General features: G+C 44.4%; 1 protein-coding gene across 3 annotated transcripts in view; it reads left to right on the forward strand.

Moving 5' to 3' along the window:
* BAHCC1 (BAH domain and coiled-coil containing 1) overlaps positions 1–17,266 on the forward strand; it is a 320,033-nt gene that overhangs the window by 236,281 nt on the left and 66,486 nt on the right. For all 3 annotated transcript variants that reach the window (XM_033961808.1, XM_033961807.1, XM_033961806.1), the window contains exons 12-13: positions 10,444–10,637; positions 14,420–14,556. In XM_033961808.1, coding sequence (XP_033817699.1) covers positions 10,444–10,637; positions 14,420–14,556 — 331 coding nt within the window. The remainder of the gene's footprint in view (positions 1–10,443; positions 10,638–14,419; positions 14,557–17,266) is intronic.

The raw sequence follows: 17,266 nt of genomic DNA on the forward strand, positions 1-17,266 counted from the left end.
GAGCTCAGAGTGTGTTTCCAGTGAGAGAGAAATCCAGAGCATGCGAACAGTAGAAAAGAAAACTGACTGATGGGTCGTCACAAGCTTAGTCATATCAACTGATAGCAGGGAGAGTTAAGCTCTGGAACGCATTGCCAGAGGTAGTGTTAAAAACGGATAGCATAGCTAGTTTTAAGAAAGATTTGGCCAAATTTCTGGAGGAAAAGTCCATAGTCTGGTATTAAGATATGGGGGAAGCCTCTGCTTTCCCTGGATTAGTAGCATGGAATGTTGCTACTCTTTAGGCTTCTATAACCTTGTTAATCTCTGAGATTCCGGAATCTTGCTATTCTTTGAGATTCTGTATGGAATGTTGCTACTCTTTGGGATTCTAGAATCTTGTTACTCTCTGGGATTCCGGAATCTTGCTATTCTGTGAGATTCTATATGGAATGTTGCTACTCTGAGATTCTAAAATCTTGTTACTCTCTGAGGATTCCGGAATCTTGCTATTCTTTGAGATTCTGTATGGAATGTTGCTACTCTGAGATTCTAGAATCTTGTTACTCTCTGAGGATTCCGGAATCTTTCTATTCTTTGAGATTCTGTATAGAATGATGCTACTTTTTGGGATTCTAGAATCTTGTTACTCTCTGAGATTCTGTATGGAATGTTGCTACTCTTTGGGATTCTAGAATCTTGTTACTCTCTGGGATTCCAGAATCTTGCTATTCTTTGAGATTCTGTATGGAATGTTGCTACTCTTTGGAATTCTAGAATCTTGTTACTCTCTGAGATTCTATATGGAATGTTGCTACTCTTTGGGATTCTAGAATCTTGTTGCTCTCTGGGATTCCAGAATCTTGCTATTCTTTGAGATTCTGTATGGAATGTTGCTACTCTTTGGGATTCTAGAATCTTGTTACTCTCTGAGTATTCCGGAATCTTGCTATTCTTTGAGATTCTGTATGGAATGTTGCTACTCTTTGGAATTCTAGAATCTTGTTACTCTCTGAGATTCTATATGGAATGTTGCTACTCTTTGGGATTCTAGAATCTTGTTGCTCTCTGGGATTCCAGAATCTTGCTATTCTTTGAGATTCTGTATGGAATGTTGCTACTCTTTGGGATTCTATAATCTTGTTAATCTTTGGGATTCTGGAATCTTGCTATTCTTTGAGATTCTGTATGGAATGTTGCTACTCTTTGGGATTCTAGAATCTTGTTACTCTCTGGGATTCCAGAATCTTGCTATTCTTTGAGATTCTGTATGGAATGTTGCTACTCTTTGGGATTCTAGAATCTTGTTACTCTCTGGGATTCCAGAATCTTGCTATTCTTTGAGATTCTGTACGGAATGTTGCTACTCTTTGGGATTCTAGAATCTTGTTACTCTCTACATTCCGGAATCTTGCTATTCTTTGAGATTCTGTATAGAATGTTGCTACTCCTTGGGTCTTGGTCAGGTGCTAGGGACCTGGATTGGCCACTGTGAGAACGGGCTACTGGGCTTGATGGACCATTGGTCTGATCCAATAAGGCTCTTCTTATGGGCAGCTGAGCTAGCAAACAGAGCGGGAGGATTATAACGAACAAGTAGATTGGCTAGATTGTGTGGCAATCCAAAATGAAGACCCTTGTGAGCTAGGATCAGAGCCTTGTACTCAAGACAGCACTTAATAGGAAGAACAATGATGATGCTTTAGCAGCGGGGTGATATGGTTGAAACGATGGGCACTACTCAACAATTTGATCGCATAGTATTGAACTGTTAGTAATTGAGCACAGAAGTTGGAAGGCAGGTGTAGATGGTGTTACAATAATCAAGTTTCAAGGCAAATTAGTGACTAATATCAATGAAATCACAGGAACAGCAATTTTATTTGTTGTTAGGATTGTACATTTCTCCACAGAAAAAGCACTGAAAAAGGTTTTTGCAGGTAAATGTTATTGTCTAAAGCAAGGGTGTCCAACCTCGGCTCTCACCAAGTCGGGTTTTCAGGATTTCTCCAATGAATATGCATGAGATCCCTTTGCATACAATGGAAGCACGGCATGCAAACAGATCTCATGCAAATTCATTGGGGAAATCCTGAAAACGTGACTGGATTGTGGCCTTCGAGGACCGGCGTAGGACAACCCTGGTCATAGTCTAAAGTGTGGGGAGAGTGACACAATGGGACACATATTTTGGAAATGTAATCAAATATCAACGTATTTAAGGGCCGTGGTAGTGATTCTGCTGCGGTAACTGCACCAAAGCTCATTCAATTCCGATGGGCTTCGGTGCACACTGTAGGTTCACTACCACAGCTTTGTAAAAGGAGCCCTAAATGAGTTATTGAAGGTCAATATTTACACTGTACCATTTAATGTGTTTGGTAAATAGATTTTTTATCTAGGGAGAAAAAATATTTGCTTCAGATAAGCAGTTGGATTGTACGTAAAAGTACGTATCTTATGTAAATGGAGAGCTGTAATGCAATGGAGGGAGCTCGTTCTTTGAATGCATAGTCATGGAACAACTGCAAGTTCCCAAGAACATAAGAATTGCCAGTGGTCCATCGTGCCCAGCAGTCAAAGACCAGTGCCCTCAATCTAGCCTTACCTGCGTACGTTCTGGTTCAGCAGGAACTTGTCTAACTTTGTCTTGAATCCCTGGAGGGTGTTTTCTCCTATGACAGACTCCGGAAGAGCGTTCCAGTTTTCCACCACTCTCTGGGTGAAGAAGAACTTCCTTACGTTCTTACGGAATCTATCCCCTTTCAATTTTAGAGAATGCCCTCTCGTTCTCTCTACCTTGGAGAGGGTGAACAACCTGTCCTTATCTACTAAGTCTATTCCCTTCAGATAAACCGGCTCACTGGTGATCATTCCGGAAGATTCGAACACCCTTCCGGGGTTCAGTATCTCCCAGAGCATGTAGTATTTTGTAGTTTTCCTACTTTTGAAACATTATTGATGATTGCTTGTAGAGATTTGGCTTGGCTTGATGCTGCTGCCTGGGGGGAAGGGGGAGGGAAAAGTTGAGTTTAATTTCAAGAAATAAGCATTAGGGCAATAATAGCGACGACCTCAATGATTGTGGAAGAAGCAGCATGACTGCCAAGGGACGTCCCTATCAATAGACAATAATAAAAAAAGGCAGACAATTCTGTTGATTGGTAGGTTTGTATATCTCTGTTTAGATAGAAGCCTTTTGTTTATTAGATGGCCATTTTCGGAATGTGCTTTGCATTGGATGTTTGCCAGTATGTACATAAGAATAGCTTTACTGGGTTAGACTAATGGTCCATCAAGCCCAGTAGTCTGTTCTCAAGGTGGCCAATCCAGGTCCCTAGTACCTGGCAAAAACCAAAGGAGTAGCAACATTCTATACAGAATCTGAAAGAATAGCAAGATTCCGGAATCCCGGAGAGTGACAAGATTCTAGAATCCCAAAGAGTAGCGACATTCCATGCTACCGATCCAGGGCAAAAACTGGAATCGCTTACCCTTTCCAGTTAGCACTTCTGCATTGTTGGCCCTCAGTTCTTCAGCTATCGCCAGTCTTTCCTGATACGCTTCCTATATTAACCCGTTGCTTGCAGTCCAGACAAAGATGTCCCCTCTCTATCAGCATTAGAAAGCTACAATTCCTACTCAGGACATGCGAGTTGCCCAGAATTTCCAATTATAACCTTCATATACTTCGCTTATTTGGATTTCTGTACCACCTCTTTGAAGGGATTCCTCAAGGCAATGTACAGAAGGAATAAGTCAAAAACAAGCAACAGACTATCAGAGCAGTAAAAATATTCAAACAACAATACAAAGTATGGCACATTACAATTAGGATCATCGGAGTTCAGGATTTTTTAGAAGTACTGCTCAAATCGTCATTGATCCTTTTCCTTATTATTTATATATTTTTTCATAGTGTTAATATAAATACCTTTTTCCTTTTATTACACTTTAAAATTTTTTAACGTTGAAATTCTGTCGGCTCGTGACTTGCCGACCTGTTTCGCCTCATTGGCTGTGTCAAGGTTGTCCCTTAAACGTAAGAAATACAAAACATTCCCTCCTGCTGGCACCAATCCAGCTGCAGATACAGATTTTGGCTTTTTAATCAAATTCCCAGCTTTCTACATTCCTCTGCAAAAAGACGCAGATGGGCACCTTCTCCTTTCCATCCTAACTGGCACGTGATTCACAGAGCCCAGGCCCTGTATCAAAGTGTTACGTGGCTGCATGTTCAGTGCAGTTCATAGAAGGATTTTTTTAATTTATTTATTCAGTTTTTTTAATCACTTGTTTTATGAAAACATTGCATTACACTTATTACCCGGAAATACCAAAAAGTTCATTGCGGGGTACAAATGAAAAACTAGCGTAAAGTTCACTGAAAGAGCGTCAATTAAGATAAGATTTTGCAAAAGCGAAAAGTCTTCAGTGCTCTTCTGATTATAAAGAGTAGTTTGACACTCGCCATCTTCTCCGTAGCCAGACCCACCTCTTTCCCTTCGACTGGAAACCTCCCTGGATAGATGTAAAGCATCAGTGAAAACTTACCTTTCCATGGAGGCCTTTAACTAACCCCAAAGGTGCGCTAGCGGTTAGCGCACACGTTGATTTAGTGCACGCTAAAACGCTTAACGTGCCTTTGTAAAAGAGGGCCTAAGTTCTTTTCTCCCTTCCTGAAGTGTGCCCATTCGTGACTTGGAAATTTTCCCAGTGAGACTCTCCCTCCCACCCCCCACCGTTCCCCTTTCTTTCATATCGATTATTGTATTTCTTTCCTCCTTCCTTTCTCTGTTCCCCTTCCGCTGCATTTTTTTTTCTTCTTCTCTCTTGATTAGATATGACATTTTGTAAACCACTTTGACGTTCTTTGATAAGCGGTATATCCAGGAGTGAATAAACGTGAAACTTGAGATAAACCTTATGGATTTAAGAATGGAGTTCCATTTAAAAGCTGCTTGATATATCGTGAATGTTTGCAGCATTCTAGTTAAAGTAATTTGTCATAAAGTAAGAAAGCTTAAAAAGAGTTGATTCCAAGTGACATAACGTTGAATAGCTAATGGCTGAAACAAACCAGCTAGAATCTCTCCCTGAAAAAATTGAAAGACCAAGACACATATCTTAAATTGAATCCATGCCTCAATGGTCAACCAGTAGAGTTTCAAATACATAGGAGTCATCGATTGATATTTACCCCCCCTTAAAAATAATTCTAACTGCTGCATGCTAGACTTTTTGTAATTTATCTAATAATGATTTAAACCAGTCTGCGTAAACAACATTAGCACAGTCAAACGGAGTTCAGAAATTTTTCAATTTGTAACTTTCAGTGTGGTTAAAGAGTTCTTCACCACTTTCCTGACCTGTAGCTCTAATTGTAATTTGTTGTCTAACTCAGTTCCTAAATTTGGACATAAGATTTCAGTTGATTTTTTTATTTATTTATTATAGCACTAGTCTTTAAGCCCGTTACATTAACAGGTGCTAGAATAGATGCATGTGTCTGTCTTTCTTTCTCTCTCCTTGGCCGCTGTCTGTCTGTCTTTTTTTCTTTCTGTATCTCTCTTTCCTCAGCTGTCCACCACCAACCCTTGCCTGTTTCCCTGTGTCCAGCAGCACCCCTTCCCTCCTGTCCAACAGTAGCCCTTCTCCCTTCCTTTTACCTCCCCCCTGCCCAACAGCACCTCTTCCCTGCTCCCCCTGTCCAGCAGCAGCCCTTCTCCCTTCCTTTTACCTCCCCACTGTCCAGCAGCACCCCTTCCCTGCTCCCCCTGTCCAGCAGTAGCCCTTCTCCCTTCCTTTTACCTCCCCACTGTCCAGCAGCACCCCTTCCCTGCTCCCCCTGTCCAGCAGTAGCCCTTCTCCCTTCCTTTTATCTCCCCCAATGTGCAGCAGCACCCCTTCCCTCTTCCCACTGTCCAGCAGTAGCCCTTCTCCCTTCCTTTTACAACCCCCCTGTCCAACAGCACCTCTTCCCTGCTCCCCCTGTCCAGCAGTAGCCCTACTCCCTTCCTTTTACCTCCCCGCTGTCCAGCAGCACCCCTTCCCTGCTCCCCCTGTCCAGCAGCAGCCCTTCTCCCTTCCTTTTACCTCTCCACTGTCCAGCAGCACCCCTTCCCTGTTCCCCCTATCCAGAAGTAGCCCTTCTTCCTTCCTTTTACCTCCCCCATGTGCATCAGCACCCCTTCCCTCTTCCCCCTGTCCAGCAGTAGCCCTTCTCCCTTCCTTTTACCTCCCCTCTGTCCAGCAGCACCTCTTCCCTCCTCCCCCCTGTCCAGCAGTAGCCTTTCTCCTTTCCTTTTACCTTTTACCCGGTTTTCGTGGTGGTCTGCAGTGGTTTCGGGGTCGCAGCGTTGTGGAAGAAAGGCAATGTTTAAACCGCCGCAGGCTCCTACTAATAGGAAAACTGCCGCACGGTCTACTGCACATGCAGAAACCGCCACACTCTCCTTCTTCTGCCCCACGTGCCTCAAATCAAATTTGGCACGGAAGCAGAAATCACAGCGGCAGGGATCACGCCGTTTCAACTGCGCATGCGCGGGTAAGGGTTTTATTATAGAGGATTCCAATTCAAGGAAAAAGATTTAACAAATAAATCAGAAATGCAAATTAGAACTGAAGTGCAATGAATCCCATTTCAAGGAAAGAGAAAAAGAGGAAAAATGGAAAACAGAAGAAATTTTCCATTAAGCAAAACGGAAAATAAAACAAAGGAAATCTACTACTCCGGAGCAGTATCAGCAAACAATCTTTCAAAATTGGTGAGGCTATAACTCTAAGAACCAACAAGGAATTTTTTAGGTGTATCAGATGTATAAATACATAGGGCCAGATTCTCCAAATGGCGCTTACATTGGCGCCGATTGCATATCAATCACGCAACGGCACCGTTTGGAGAATCGCAGCTACGTGAAAGGTTTTAAAAGCCTACCTTTCACAAGAATTGCATCTAACGTGCCTAGTTTACTACGCCGTTAATAAAATCAGGGTCAGAATTCTTAACATCAATCTTTATAATACATTGGCACAGATACTGAAAGAAAAAAGTTCCTCCCAGGGTCATAAGGTGGGATTTAAAGGCCAAACAAGCTTTTCTTACCCCTTGGGTAGCCCTAGATAGGTCAGGAAAATAAATATTTTATGTCCCCAAAACCTCTGATTCTTATATGGAAAGTACAAACATACCTACAGAAAGGGTTGTTTTTGTTGTGATGTTCAGGTGGATACAGTAAGTTTTGGATGGGTTTTGGAGGCTCACCATGATCTGTTCCTGGGACTTTTTAGACTGCCCCTCTGCTCTGCTCAGATGTCTGTGTGGCCAGTTTGCTAAGAATGCTGGCTACTTGGCGGTCCCATTAGCTAATTTTTGTGTGGTTTTCATTTGGATATCTTTGTATTTAAAAATAGCCCTCCCCCCACCCCCGATAAAAAAGACAGACATACTAAGGGCCAAAACGTCTAGATAGGTCATTTTAAAAAAAAAAGGGATAGACATCTTGATGTTTTGAAAATGGACATTTTCTCTTCTGGACATCTTTCCCAAAATGTCCAAACTCAGACTTAGATGTCCTTGTCTTTAATATCTCCTCCTTGAGTCATTTTAATGGTTTGTTCTAATTTCTTAAGCTTCTTGTCTTGCCCCACCAATGACGGATCTTGCACCTGTATTGGGTTTGAAGAGATACAGTACCTTCTAGAAATATATCAATCTTTTTGTGAAAGACTTTCTCCATAGTTCCTAAAGCAGTCCAAAGTTCTTCGAGTGTTACTGAACCGCATATCTCTTGCGGTGGAAAAAATCTTCCAGGGCCAAATTGTATTTCACTGGGTGCCTCTAGCAGTTCAGCCATCGATAGGCTTCCCTGTATTTCTTCTCCTTCATGAAGGGTGAGGAAGGGACACTCCAGCTCCAGCCACCCCCATCACCGAGGGAGCTCGTTGCAGCCTCTCCGGCCACTCTCGAGTCCTCCCACAGCTCACTGCTACCAGCTCTTCTGGGTTGAGCAGGTGTGTCTGTTGGACCAGGGCTCAGCATGGTCTCAAACACTTCGGAGAAAAAGCTCACCTGCTCCCAGCTCCCGATTCCTCCAGTCGGCTTCTGTGCTGCTAATCATAGTGACAAAGCCCACAATTGATTGCTGAACCAAAGGCAAAGAAGGAATGTCACCTGGTGGGTAGGTGCTCACCTTGCCTTTGCTCTTCACCCTGCTGACCCTTTGCACCATGTTCTGCTCAGTCCTTCACCTTTTCCTTAGTAGGATTTTAGAACAAGATGAACTGGCTTTTATGTAGGTTTTGCTACCTTTCATTGGACCCAAAAGTAGGGTTTTGTCCTAAAAGAAAAAGAAGACGTGTAGCCCCACCCCTTCCGCCTATAGCCCTTCTCCGTTCCGCTCCCCAACCCCAGCCCCACACAAACCCCATCTCTTCGGGGCCGTGTTTGGAGGGTATCTGCGCATGCGCGGATGTGACACGATGACATCACAGGCATGAGTGTGACATTATCGTCTCGCATCTGCCCTCTAAATGTGGCCCCGAGCGCAATAGTTTTCAAGTTTCAAGTTTTATTAATGCTTGATAAATCGCCTATTTAATTTCCTAAGCGATGTACAATACAAATTAAAATATAACAACTAATACGATAATAAATAAAAGACAAACTAAAAAAGACAATACACGAATAGGGAAGGAAAAAAAGGAAGAAGTTACAATTTCATTATACTGAAAACTTCACTTTTTCCCTAAAAAAGAGGAAAAAAGTTAAGTTTCCAGTAAATGAGGGGGGTTACAACCCCCCAAAACCCCCACAACGCCGGCGCGATCTCTATTAAGTAAAGTGGAGGGGTTCCCCACCAACACTCCCCATCGGAGCCCCTTAAAATACTGTTTTTCTTCGGCGCGCTTCCGCCTTGCGCTCAGTTGTCTGCGCTGGGTTGTCGGCGCGCCTTTGTCGCCATGCGCTTTTGTCTATGAACCCTTGGGTGTGGCCCACATCTCCTTGTTTAGGCCCCATCTCACAAAGGGAATAAATGTCTGTGGGTAAAAATATCGCCATTGCAATTTACATCAGCTCAGAGCCATGCACAGATTGTTAAAAAGTGCTCATTTTAGCCTTGAGGGGTTATTTATTATTTATTTATTTCAAACATTAATTAGCTGCAATAAAAAAAAATAAAATCCACAATCACCAGCAAAATTCAAAAGCCATCAGTTACATCAATAAAATTAACAAAGCATTCTTAAGATTGATCTAATCCACAAGTCTTCCTAGATCCAATCAATCCTTACTTCAATGATTTCCTGAAACGAAGCACATTCTCAGAGAAGCACAAGTTTCCAGGAATTCCATTCTGTAGTATCGGACCAGCAATCGAGAAAGAAGGTTTTGCTATATTCACATAATGTGCATTCGAACAACCATTAAGGAGGAGGTCCTTAATGCCCTGTAGCTTATTACCAGCTCCAAAATGAAGCCAAGTGGAGGTTTGTAGAATGGACAGTTACATGTGGAAGTGATGCAAACTCCCATTGGAAGCTGCCACATTTTCTGCTGTTCATTCAACTTTCTTTATTGTTCTCCCAGGGGAGCTCAGAGGGGTTTCCATGAACTTATTCAGATACTCAAGCATTTTCCCCTGTCTGTCCTGGTGGGCTCACACTCTATCTAATGTATCTGGAGCAATGGGGGGATTAAGTGTCTTGTACAAGGTCACAAGGAGCAGTGTGGGTTTGAACCCACAACCTCAGGGTGCTGAGGCCGTAGCTTTAACCACTGGACCACTCTAGAAAACAAAATGTAGCAAAAGCGAGCCAAGTAAAGGACAATCAAGTCATTGTGACATCAGTGATGAGGTTGGCTCTTAGGCATTGGTGGAATGAGGCATTATGACATCACAATACCAGCTCTGGTTATCAGAGGCTGGAACTTTTCACACTATTTATTCAATTTTCTCTACTCTTCTCCCAGGGGAACTCAGAACAGTTTACATTAATTTATTCAGATTCTCGACCATTTTTCCCTGTCTGTCCTGGTGGGGGCTCACAATCTATCTAATGTACCTGGGGCAAAGGGGGGATGAAGTGACTTGCCCAGGGTCACAAAGAGCAGAGTGGGTTTGAACCCACAACCTCAGGGTGCTGAGCCCGTAGCTTTAACCACTGCCCCACACTCTCCCCCTTATCCCTGTGAATATTTCCGGAATGGTCGTTCTCACTGTACATGCTGCAGAGCCTTTTGTAAAATACCACTGATATCGAACAGTTCTAATCGCTGCGTTCCATATTAAACCGGGCTTCACGTCACTTTTGGAGAACTGTTGCTGCAACAGAAGGTAACAGGGAGTGTTAAGAAAGCCGATTTCTCCAGCCTACAGCGAGGACAGGATGAACTGTCTCTTCCTGACAGTCCCTTTCTCCCCAGACTTATCTACAACCTTTTTCTCTGCTTCTCTCCTGCAGGGGACGAAGATCTGCTGACCTACAACCTGCAGAACCTGGCCATCATTGCTTCAGCGTGGTCTCTGGCGGAAGCTGCTAGCCTGCACAGAAGTGCATCGGAGACGGACCTCACATGCAGCCGGGGTTGTTCAGCGTCCACTTCCAGGGTGCACGTCCTTCGCAGGAAATACACCTGGACCCCCAAAGCCAAGCCAGTGAGTCCTCCCCACTTGCAAAGTCTTTTTCCCAGGGGGTCGCATTTAGTGGGTCTCTAAACTTAATCGCTTGAGAAGTCGAGCCCCGCCATGGGCAGGACAGGATGACGGCAGTTCTCTAAAGCTTTTCCAGCAAGTAGGTGCTCTGTATACATGGAAAATGGTGCCCAGGCGTTGCATTGGTAGAAGACAGGTGCACGGAAAGATTGTGCCCACTTACATAATGCAGGGGGCAGTTTGGGCAGAGCCGGGGCAGAAGACACCCATATTTACAGTATAAAATGCACAGGTACGCCCACAGGGGAATAGATTACTTCAACTTAGGTGTCAGGATGATGCCTAATGCTGTGTGAATTCTATATTGGCAACTGCATACATTTATTAATATTTTATTTTAGCATTTTAATTACCACTTATAAGCTAAGTGGTTTACATTCAGGTACTTAAGCATTTGTCCCTCTCTGTCCAGATGGGCTCACATTTTATCTAATGTACCGGGGGTAATGGGGGGATTAAGTGACTTGTTCAGGGTCACAAGGAACAGCGTAGGTTTGAACCCACAACCCCAGGGTGCTGAGGCTGCAGCTTTAACCACTGCACCACTCTTGAAACCAAAATGTAGTAAAAGTGAGCCAAGTATAGGACAATGAAGTCATTGTGACATCACTGATGAGGTTGCCTCTTATTGGTGGAATGAGGCATTATGACATCACAATTCCAGCTCTGGTTATCAGAGGCTGAAACTCTTCACACTATTTATTTGTTCGATTTTCTATACTGTTCTCCCAGGGGAACATGAATTTATTCAGGTAGTCAAGCATTTTTCCCTGTCTGTCCCGGTGGGCTCACACTCTATCTAATGTACCTTTGGCAATGGGGGGATTAAGTGACTTGCCCAGGGTCACAAGGAGCAGCATGGGATTTGAACCCACAACCTCACGGTGCTGAGACTGTAGCTCTAACCACTGCAGCACACTCTCCCGCCACGCGCTCGGTTATAGAAAATCAGCATACGTCCACAGTGAAATGCCTAACTGTAGGTGTGAGCTTGTACGCCAGCTGAATGACTGGTATAACTTTGGGCAGCTAGTATTGTATAACCTGTGCGCACAAGTGCCCTTGGTCTGCCTATGCTCTTCCCAAGTCCACGCCCCCAGCAGTTGTGCATGGTAAATTCTGCATGCACAATTTGCAGAATCTCAACTAAAGTCTGTTATATGCATAACCAGTAGCATAGTAAGGGTGGGTAGGGGGTGGGGCGGACTACCCCAGACACCATCTTCATGGGGGGGGGTGCCGGCGCCTTTCCTCTCTGCCTCCCTCCCCCCCATATACCTCTATAAATGCTCTCTAGCACTGCTCGTGCTGGCGAATTTGTCAAGAGGTAAGTGGGGGGGGAGGGGCGCTCCTGCAGCGGAGAAGAGTGGGGAGCACACAGCACGTTGACACCACACCAGGCGTTACTTCCCTCTTTACACCACTGTTCATAACTGCTAATCAGTGTCGATTAACCCCAATTAACAGCTAATTATTATGGTATCGCGTGTGCAACTGACTGCATTCTCTAACTTGCACGCACAACTTTGCTCGCTAAGCATCATGTTGTGTGTAGAAGTTTCCAGAATTAGGAAGAGAGAGTGCAATTAAACATTTACATTTTCTATGGAGCAGGTTTCATGATGGGAGTCTAGTTTAAAGAGCATACAGGCAATGGCCTAGAGCATCCGGTCCTTGAGAGCCGTATTCCAGTCGGGTTTTCAGGATTTCCCCAATGAACATGCATTGAAAGCAGTGCATGCAAATAGATCTCATGCATATTCATTGGGGAAATCCTGAAAACCCAACTGAAATACGGCTCTCGAATAGAGAGTTGCACGGGGACAGAAATCCCACCCGTCCCCGCCAGGATCCTCTCCGTCCCCACCCGTCCCCATCAGGATCCTCTCCGCCCCCACCCATCCCCGCAAGGAATTAATAATAATAATAATAATAATATTTTATTTTGTATACCGCCATACCCAGGGAGTTCAAGGCGGTTCACAACAGGTAGATGAATTACATACAGTGCGATTCGAAAAAAGAAGAACATAACAAGGCAATCGTGGGGACGAACTCGTTTACATAAACGATTTAGGAGGGGGAAGGGCTAAATACGGGATACATACAGTGTGCTGCAGTAGGATACAATACGGGATACATACAGAGTGCTGCAGTAGGATACAATAGAGTTTAAGAGAGGAAATTAGATAAGAGCATATTAGATGGAAACAGGGGGGGGCAACCAACTTGGAGGGGGGGTGGGAAAGTAAGGGGGGGAGAGGGGAGAGGAGGGTTTAGATGGGGGAAGGGGGGGCTAAGGGATAGGTCTGTTGCAAAGGAGGGGTTTCATCAGTTTTCTAAGGAGGAGAGGGGGTAGCGTTACGGCGGAAGAGGGGAGCGTTAGGGATTTGGTCCGTTAAAAAGTAGAGTTTTGAGCTTTTTTCTGAAGGGGAGGTATGAATAGCTGTCAAGTATGATTTGGGCGAGCCATGAGTTTAGTTTGGCCGCTTGGAAAGAGAAGGTTCGTTCGAGGAATCTTTTAAGGTGACACGATTTCAGTGAGGGAAAAGCGAACAAAGTTATTCTGCGGGAGCTCTTCTTATTATAGTTCAGGTTGAAGTGGGGGTAACGGTAGTCTGGTGACATACCAGAAACGGTTTTGTAGCAGATGCAAGAGAACTTAAATAGGACTCTGGATTCGAATGGCAGCCAGTGCAGCTTGTGGTAGAAAGGGGATATGTGATCCCATTTCTTCAGGCCAAAGATAAGGCGGATGGCGGTATTTTGGACCAGTCTCAGCTTTCTGGTGAATTACCTCCATCCCCGCCCGTCCCATAAAAAGCAGCAATTACTTCTGACAGGATCATCAATTCCACAGTTTCTTTTGTGTTTGTGCTGCTGTTTTCCTTGTGGAATCTCTTTGGTGGAACCCTTTTTTTGTTTTCTGTTCAGGTAATTAACTTATAAACCCCCTCTTTCACTAAGGCTGACGTGTCCATTATATTATATGGACGAACCCTGCTTTCAAAGCCTACCTTCCCCATGGGAGTCCTGTGGACCAGAGGGGGGTCCCCGTGGGAGTCCCGTGGGTTAGGGGGGATTCCCGCAGGACCCCCGCGGGATTCCCGCAATCCCCGTTCCCGTGCAGAACTCTACTGTCGAGGACCGGAGTTCCCTACCCGTGGCCTAGAGGTTGAGAAATGAGCATGTTACTTGCACTACCTGTTCTGAAATTCCTTCCTTTGAGGGCAATTTTTAAACCACTTGCCCAAGCAAACTGGCCAGATTTCCGCAGGCCACATAGTTTGAGCCAGGTTAAATAAGAGGTTTTTCCCAGGGGGAGGGAGGTGTTTGGATCAGGAGAAGAATTTCTTGAGCCTCTGTGCAAAGAAGAGGTGTAAAGTGGGTGAGTGTTTTTAACATGTTCGACACTAGCTCATTTATGGAGTTCAGAAGCTTTGCAACTTCCTGGGCTGTGAGAGAATCGCTTCTTCTACGTCTCTGCTTCCAGGTGTTTGGCTTTGTTTTAGTTTAGTTCTAAAAGTCAAAATATTTTGCATGTACCAATTTTAAAGCATTCTCGTGATTTTGAAAGTCAAACAAGCTAAATTTAAAAAAAAGTTAACTAGAAACAAATGTTTAGAGCCAGTTTACTCGTATCGCTTGTTTTCAGAGAGTCTGGCTGGCCCACTGACTAACTCGTAGCTCTAACTTTGTCCCGTGCTGCTTTTGGCGTGCTGTAGGTTTGTCCCCTGAAGGCAGCCATCGAACAGCTGGATACACAGGAAGTTGAGATGCGCATGATGCTGGCTGAGCTGCAGCGGCGTTACAAAGAAAAGCAGCGGGAGCTGGTGAAGCTTCAGCGACGGCACGACCACGAGTAAGTCTCAGGGAGAGGAAGAGACGGCGGATGCTACTGTTCCTGCTTTCTCCGCGTTGGATGGCAGCATTTTCCTTTTTTGCGCAGAAACACCTCTGAGTGTATATCTTTATTTGCTTTAATATTCCATCTTCCCCAAAGAGATCAGAACAGGTTACAGCAGGGGTAGGGAACTCCGGTCCTCGAGAGCCGTATTCCAGTCGGGTTTTCAGTATTTCCCCAGTGAATATGCGTTGAAAGCAGTGCATGCAAATAGATCTCATGCATATTCATTGGGGAAATCCTGAAAACCCGACTGGAATACGGCTCTCAAGGACCGGAGTTCCCTACCCCTGGGTTACAGGTTACTTTCGTAGTGTTACAGTGTAGCGTTACTTATGTATGGAGTAGCGACTAAACAATTTGACAAGATCACGAGATTACCTAAAGGATTTCCCTAAATATTGCATGCCTGAGTTTAAGATGCACATTAATTCTGTAAATATGTCACCCAATTTTTTTAAATTTTATCAAGGTTATCTAAATATAGGCTTAATGCACAAACTTGTGCACACACACATAAGTTGTAGATAAGGTTAGTTTCACGCACAATGCAATTTCATAATTGACTATTAATTTGTGTCAATTGTTGCGGTTAGCAGCTGCTATTCTAGGGGGTAGAGAAGTAGGAGGGGCATGAGCGGGTCAGGGGCGTGGCTAGTACTTGTGAACACTTAGGCACCTGACAGCAGTTGGGCACGAGCGCTTTTACCAAGTCTTGACACAACGTTGAGTGCCTGCGCTTAAGTGTTGATGCTCTTCCCTGACTCCACCCCTCTGTCTTCTCCTTCCTGCTGCATTCTGGTATCTGTAGTTCTGATTTCAAATGAAAGGAGGTGGGGGCAGTGTCCAAACCCTGGCCAGAAGCCTCCCTCCACAGAACCAGTTCCTTGGCAGCACTGGGGAGTCTTATTTTGCCTAGTAGGTTTTATTTCAGTTGAATTAACAAGCGTTTTGGTTATGTGCATAGATTCAGTGGCATGGTAAGGGGAGGGAGTCCGCCCTAGGCACCCATCCTGCTCTCTGCCCCCTGCTCCTTCAAGTTTAATTAATATTTGAAAAAAAAAAAATCACTTTTTTCATAGATTAGAAAGCGATGAACAATAAAAGTTCAAATAGGGGAGATAAACAATTTGGGGGGAATCACAGACGTGCATTCGATAAGAGGGAAATGCAGGGAGGAACTACAATTTGGTATAGGAAAGAGAACGGGGAAAGGATGAACCAATAGGAGGTTTCTTAGATCGGCGCTCGCCTGCTTTGAGTGGAATGTTAACTGAGCTTCATAGGCAAATTAATTATAGGCGTCCCTATATAGGTAGCTTTTTCATTTTGATTTAAACTATTCGAAGGTTCTTTCTTATCTTAGCAAAGCTGGTAGTAGGTTCAAGGTTTGGGGAGCAGTGACAGAGAAAAGAGTGTTCCGCCTCGTATTTATAATTCGTAAGGATGGTATAGTGAGTAGATTTTTGTCCTCGGATCGTAAGGAACGGAAAGGAATTAAATATTGAACTAGGCCAGTTACTGGGCAGAGTTGCACGGTCTGTGTCTGTGTATGGCCGTTTGGTGGGGGATGGGCTGGGGAGGGCTTCAATGGCTGGGAGGGTGTAGATGGGCTGGAGTAAGTCTTAACAGAGATTTCGGCAGTTGGAACCCAAGCACAGTACCGGGGAAAGCTTTGAATTCTCGCCCAGAAATAGCTAAGAAGAAAAAATTTAAAAAAAATGTAAATTGAATCAGGTTGGGCAGACTGGATGGACCATTCGGGTCTTTATCTGCCGTCATCTACTATGTTACTATGAATATACGGGATGATAACTCGGTCTAGAAACAACAGAGCTTTGAATTGTAGGACTTGAAATGTGATAAGAGCCTGTTTATAAGTTATTCTGTGGTTGATAGGGAGCCAATGCGCATTCTTTAATAAAAGTGTGACATGATCAAATTTTCTTTTACCTGTGATAATTTTTATTGTAGTATTTTGTATTATTTGTAATCTTCTAATTTCCTTTTGTGCGATGCCTTCGTAAAGTGGATTACAGTAATCCAAATTTGATATAATTAGCGAATGAATTCAAGTGTTCAGTGAGGGAGCGCTTCCCTTCCCCTGTACCTCTGTAACGTTCCTGGCATGAGCAGCAACCTGCTGTCACACCAGCATGAGCTCTTCCTCTGATGTCACTTCCTGCTCGCTCCAGGAATGTTACAGAGGTACAGGGAAAGGGAAAGCGGCACGCCTGCGGCAGGAGGGGATGGGGAAGGAGCGTGTGGAGATGGAGGGGGGCAGAGAAGAGGGTGGGGGAGGGGCGCCTCTCACCCTCGCTACGCCGCGGCATAGATTCTATATGTAAAAATGTCTATAGCTTCTAAGAAACAGTGCATGATGCAGGACCGCTCTGTGCAGTCCGCCGACTCCCCATGACCCTGAGACTTCCTTTAACGCTGGCCTCAGAGAAGACATGAAAGTGGGAGTGAAGTGAACACGTCCAAGGTTCTGACCTGATCAAATATTAACTCACTTTCTTGTGTTAATATCGGATCTATGTACTGTAGCAGGGGGTGGCAGACTCTGGTGAACCAGATAAGAGACTCCAGAGTAGACTCGATTCCAGCAAGGCCACGGCTGCATGTGGGATGAGTTTCAGGCCTGCTTTTCACAGAGCCAGGGTTG

The sequence above is a fragment of the Geotrypetes seraphini genome, chromosome 10 (assembly GCF_902459505.1).
Source record: "Geotrypetes seraphini chromosome 10, aGeoSer1.1, whole genome shotgun sequence".
In the NCBI taxonomy this organism is placed as follows: domain Eukaryota; kingdom Metazoa; phylum Chordata; class Amphibia; order Gymnophiona; family Dermophiidae; genus Geotrypetes; species Geotrypetes seraphini.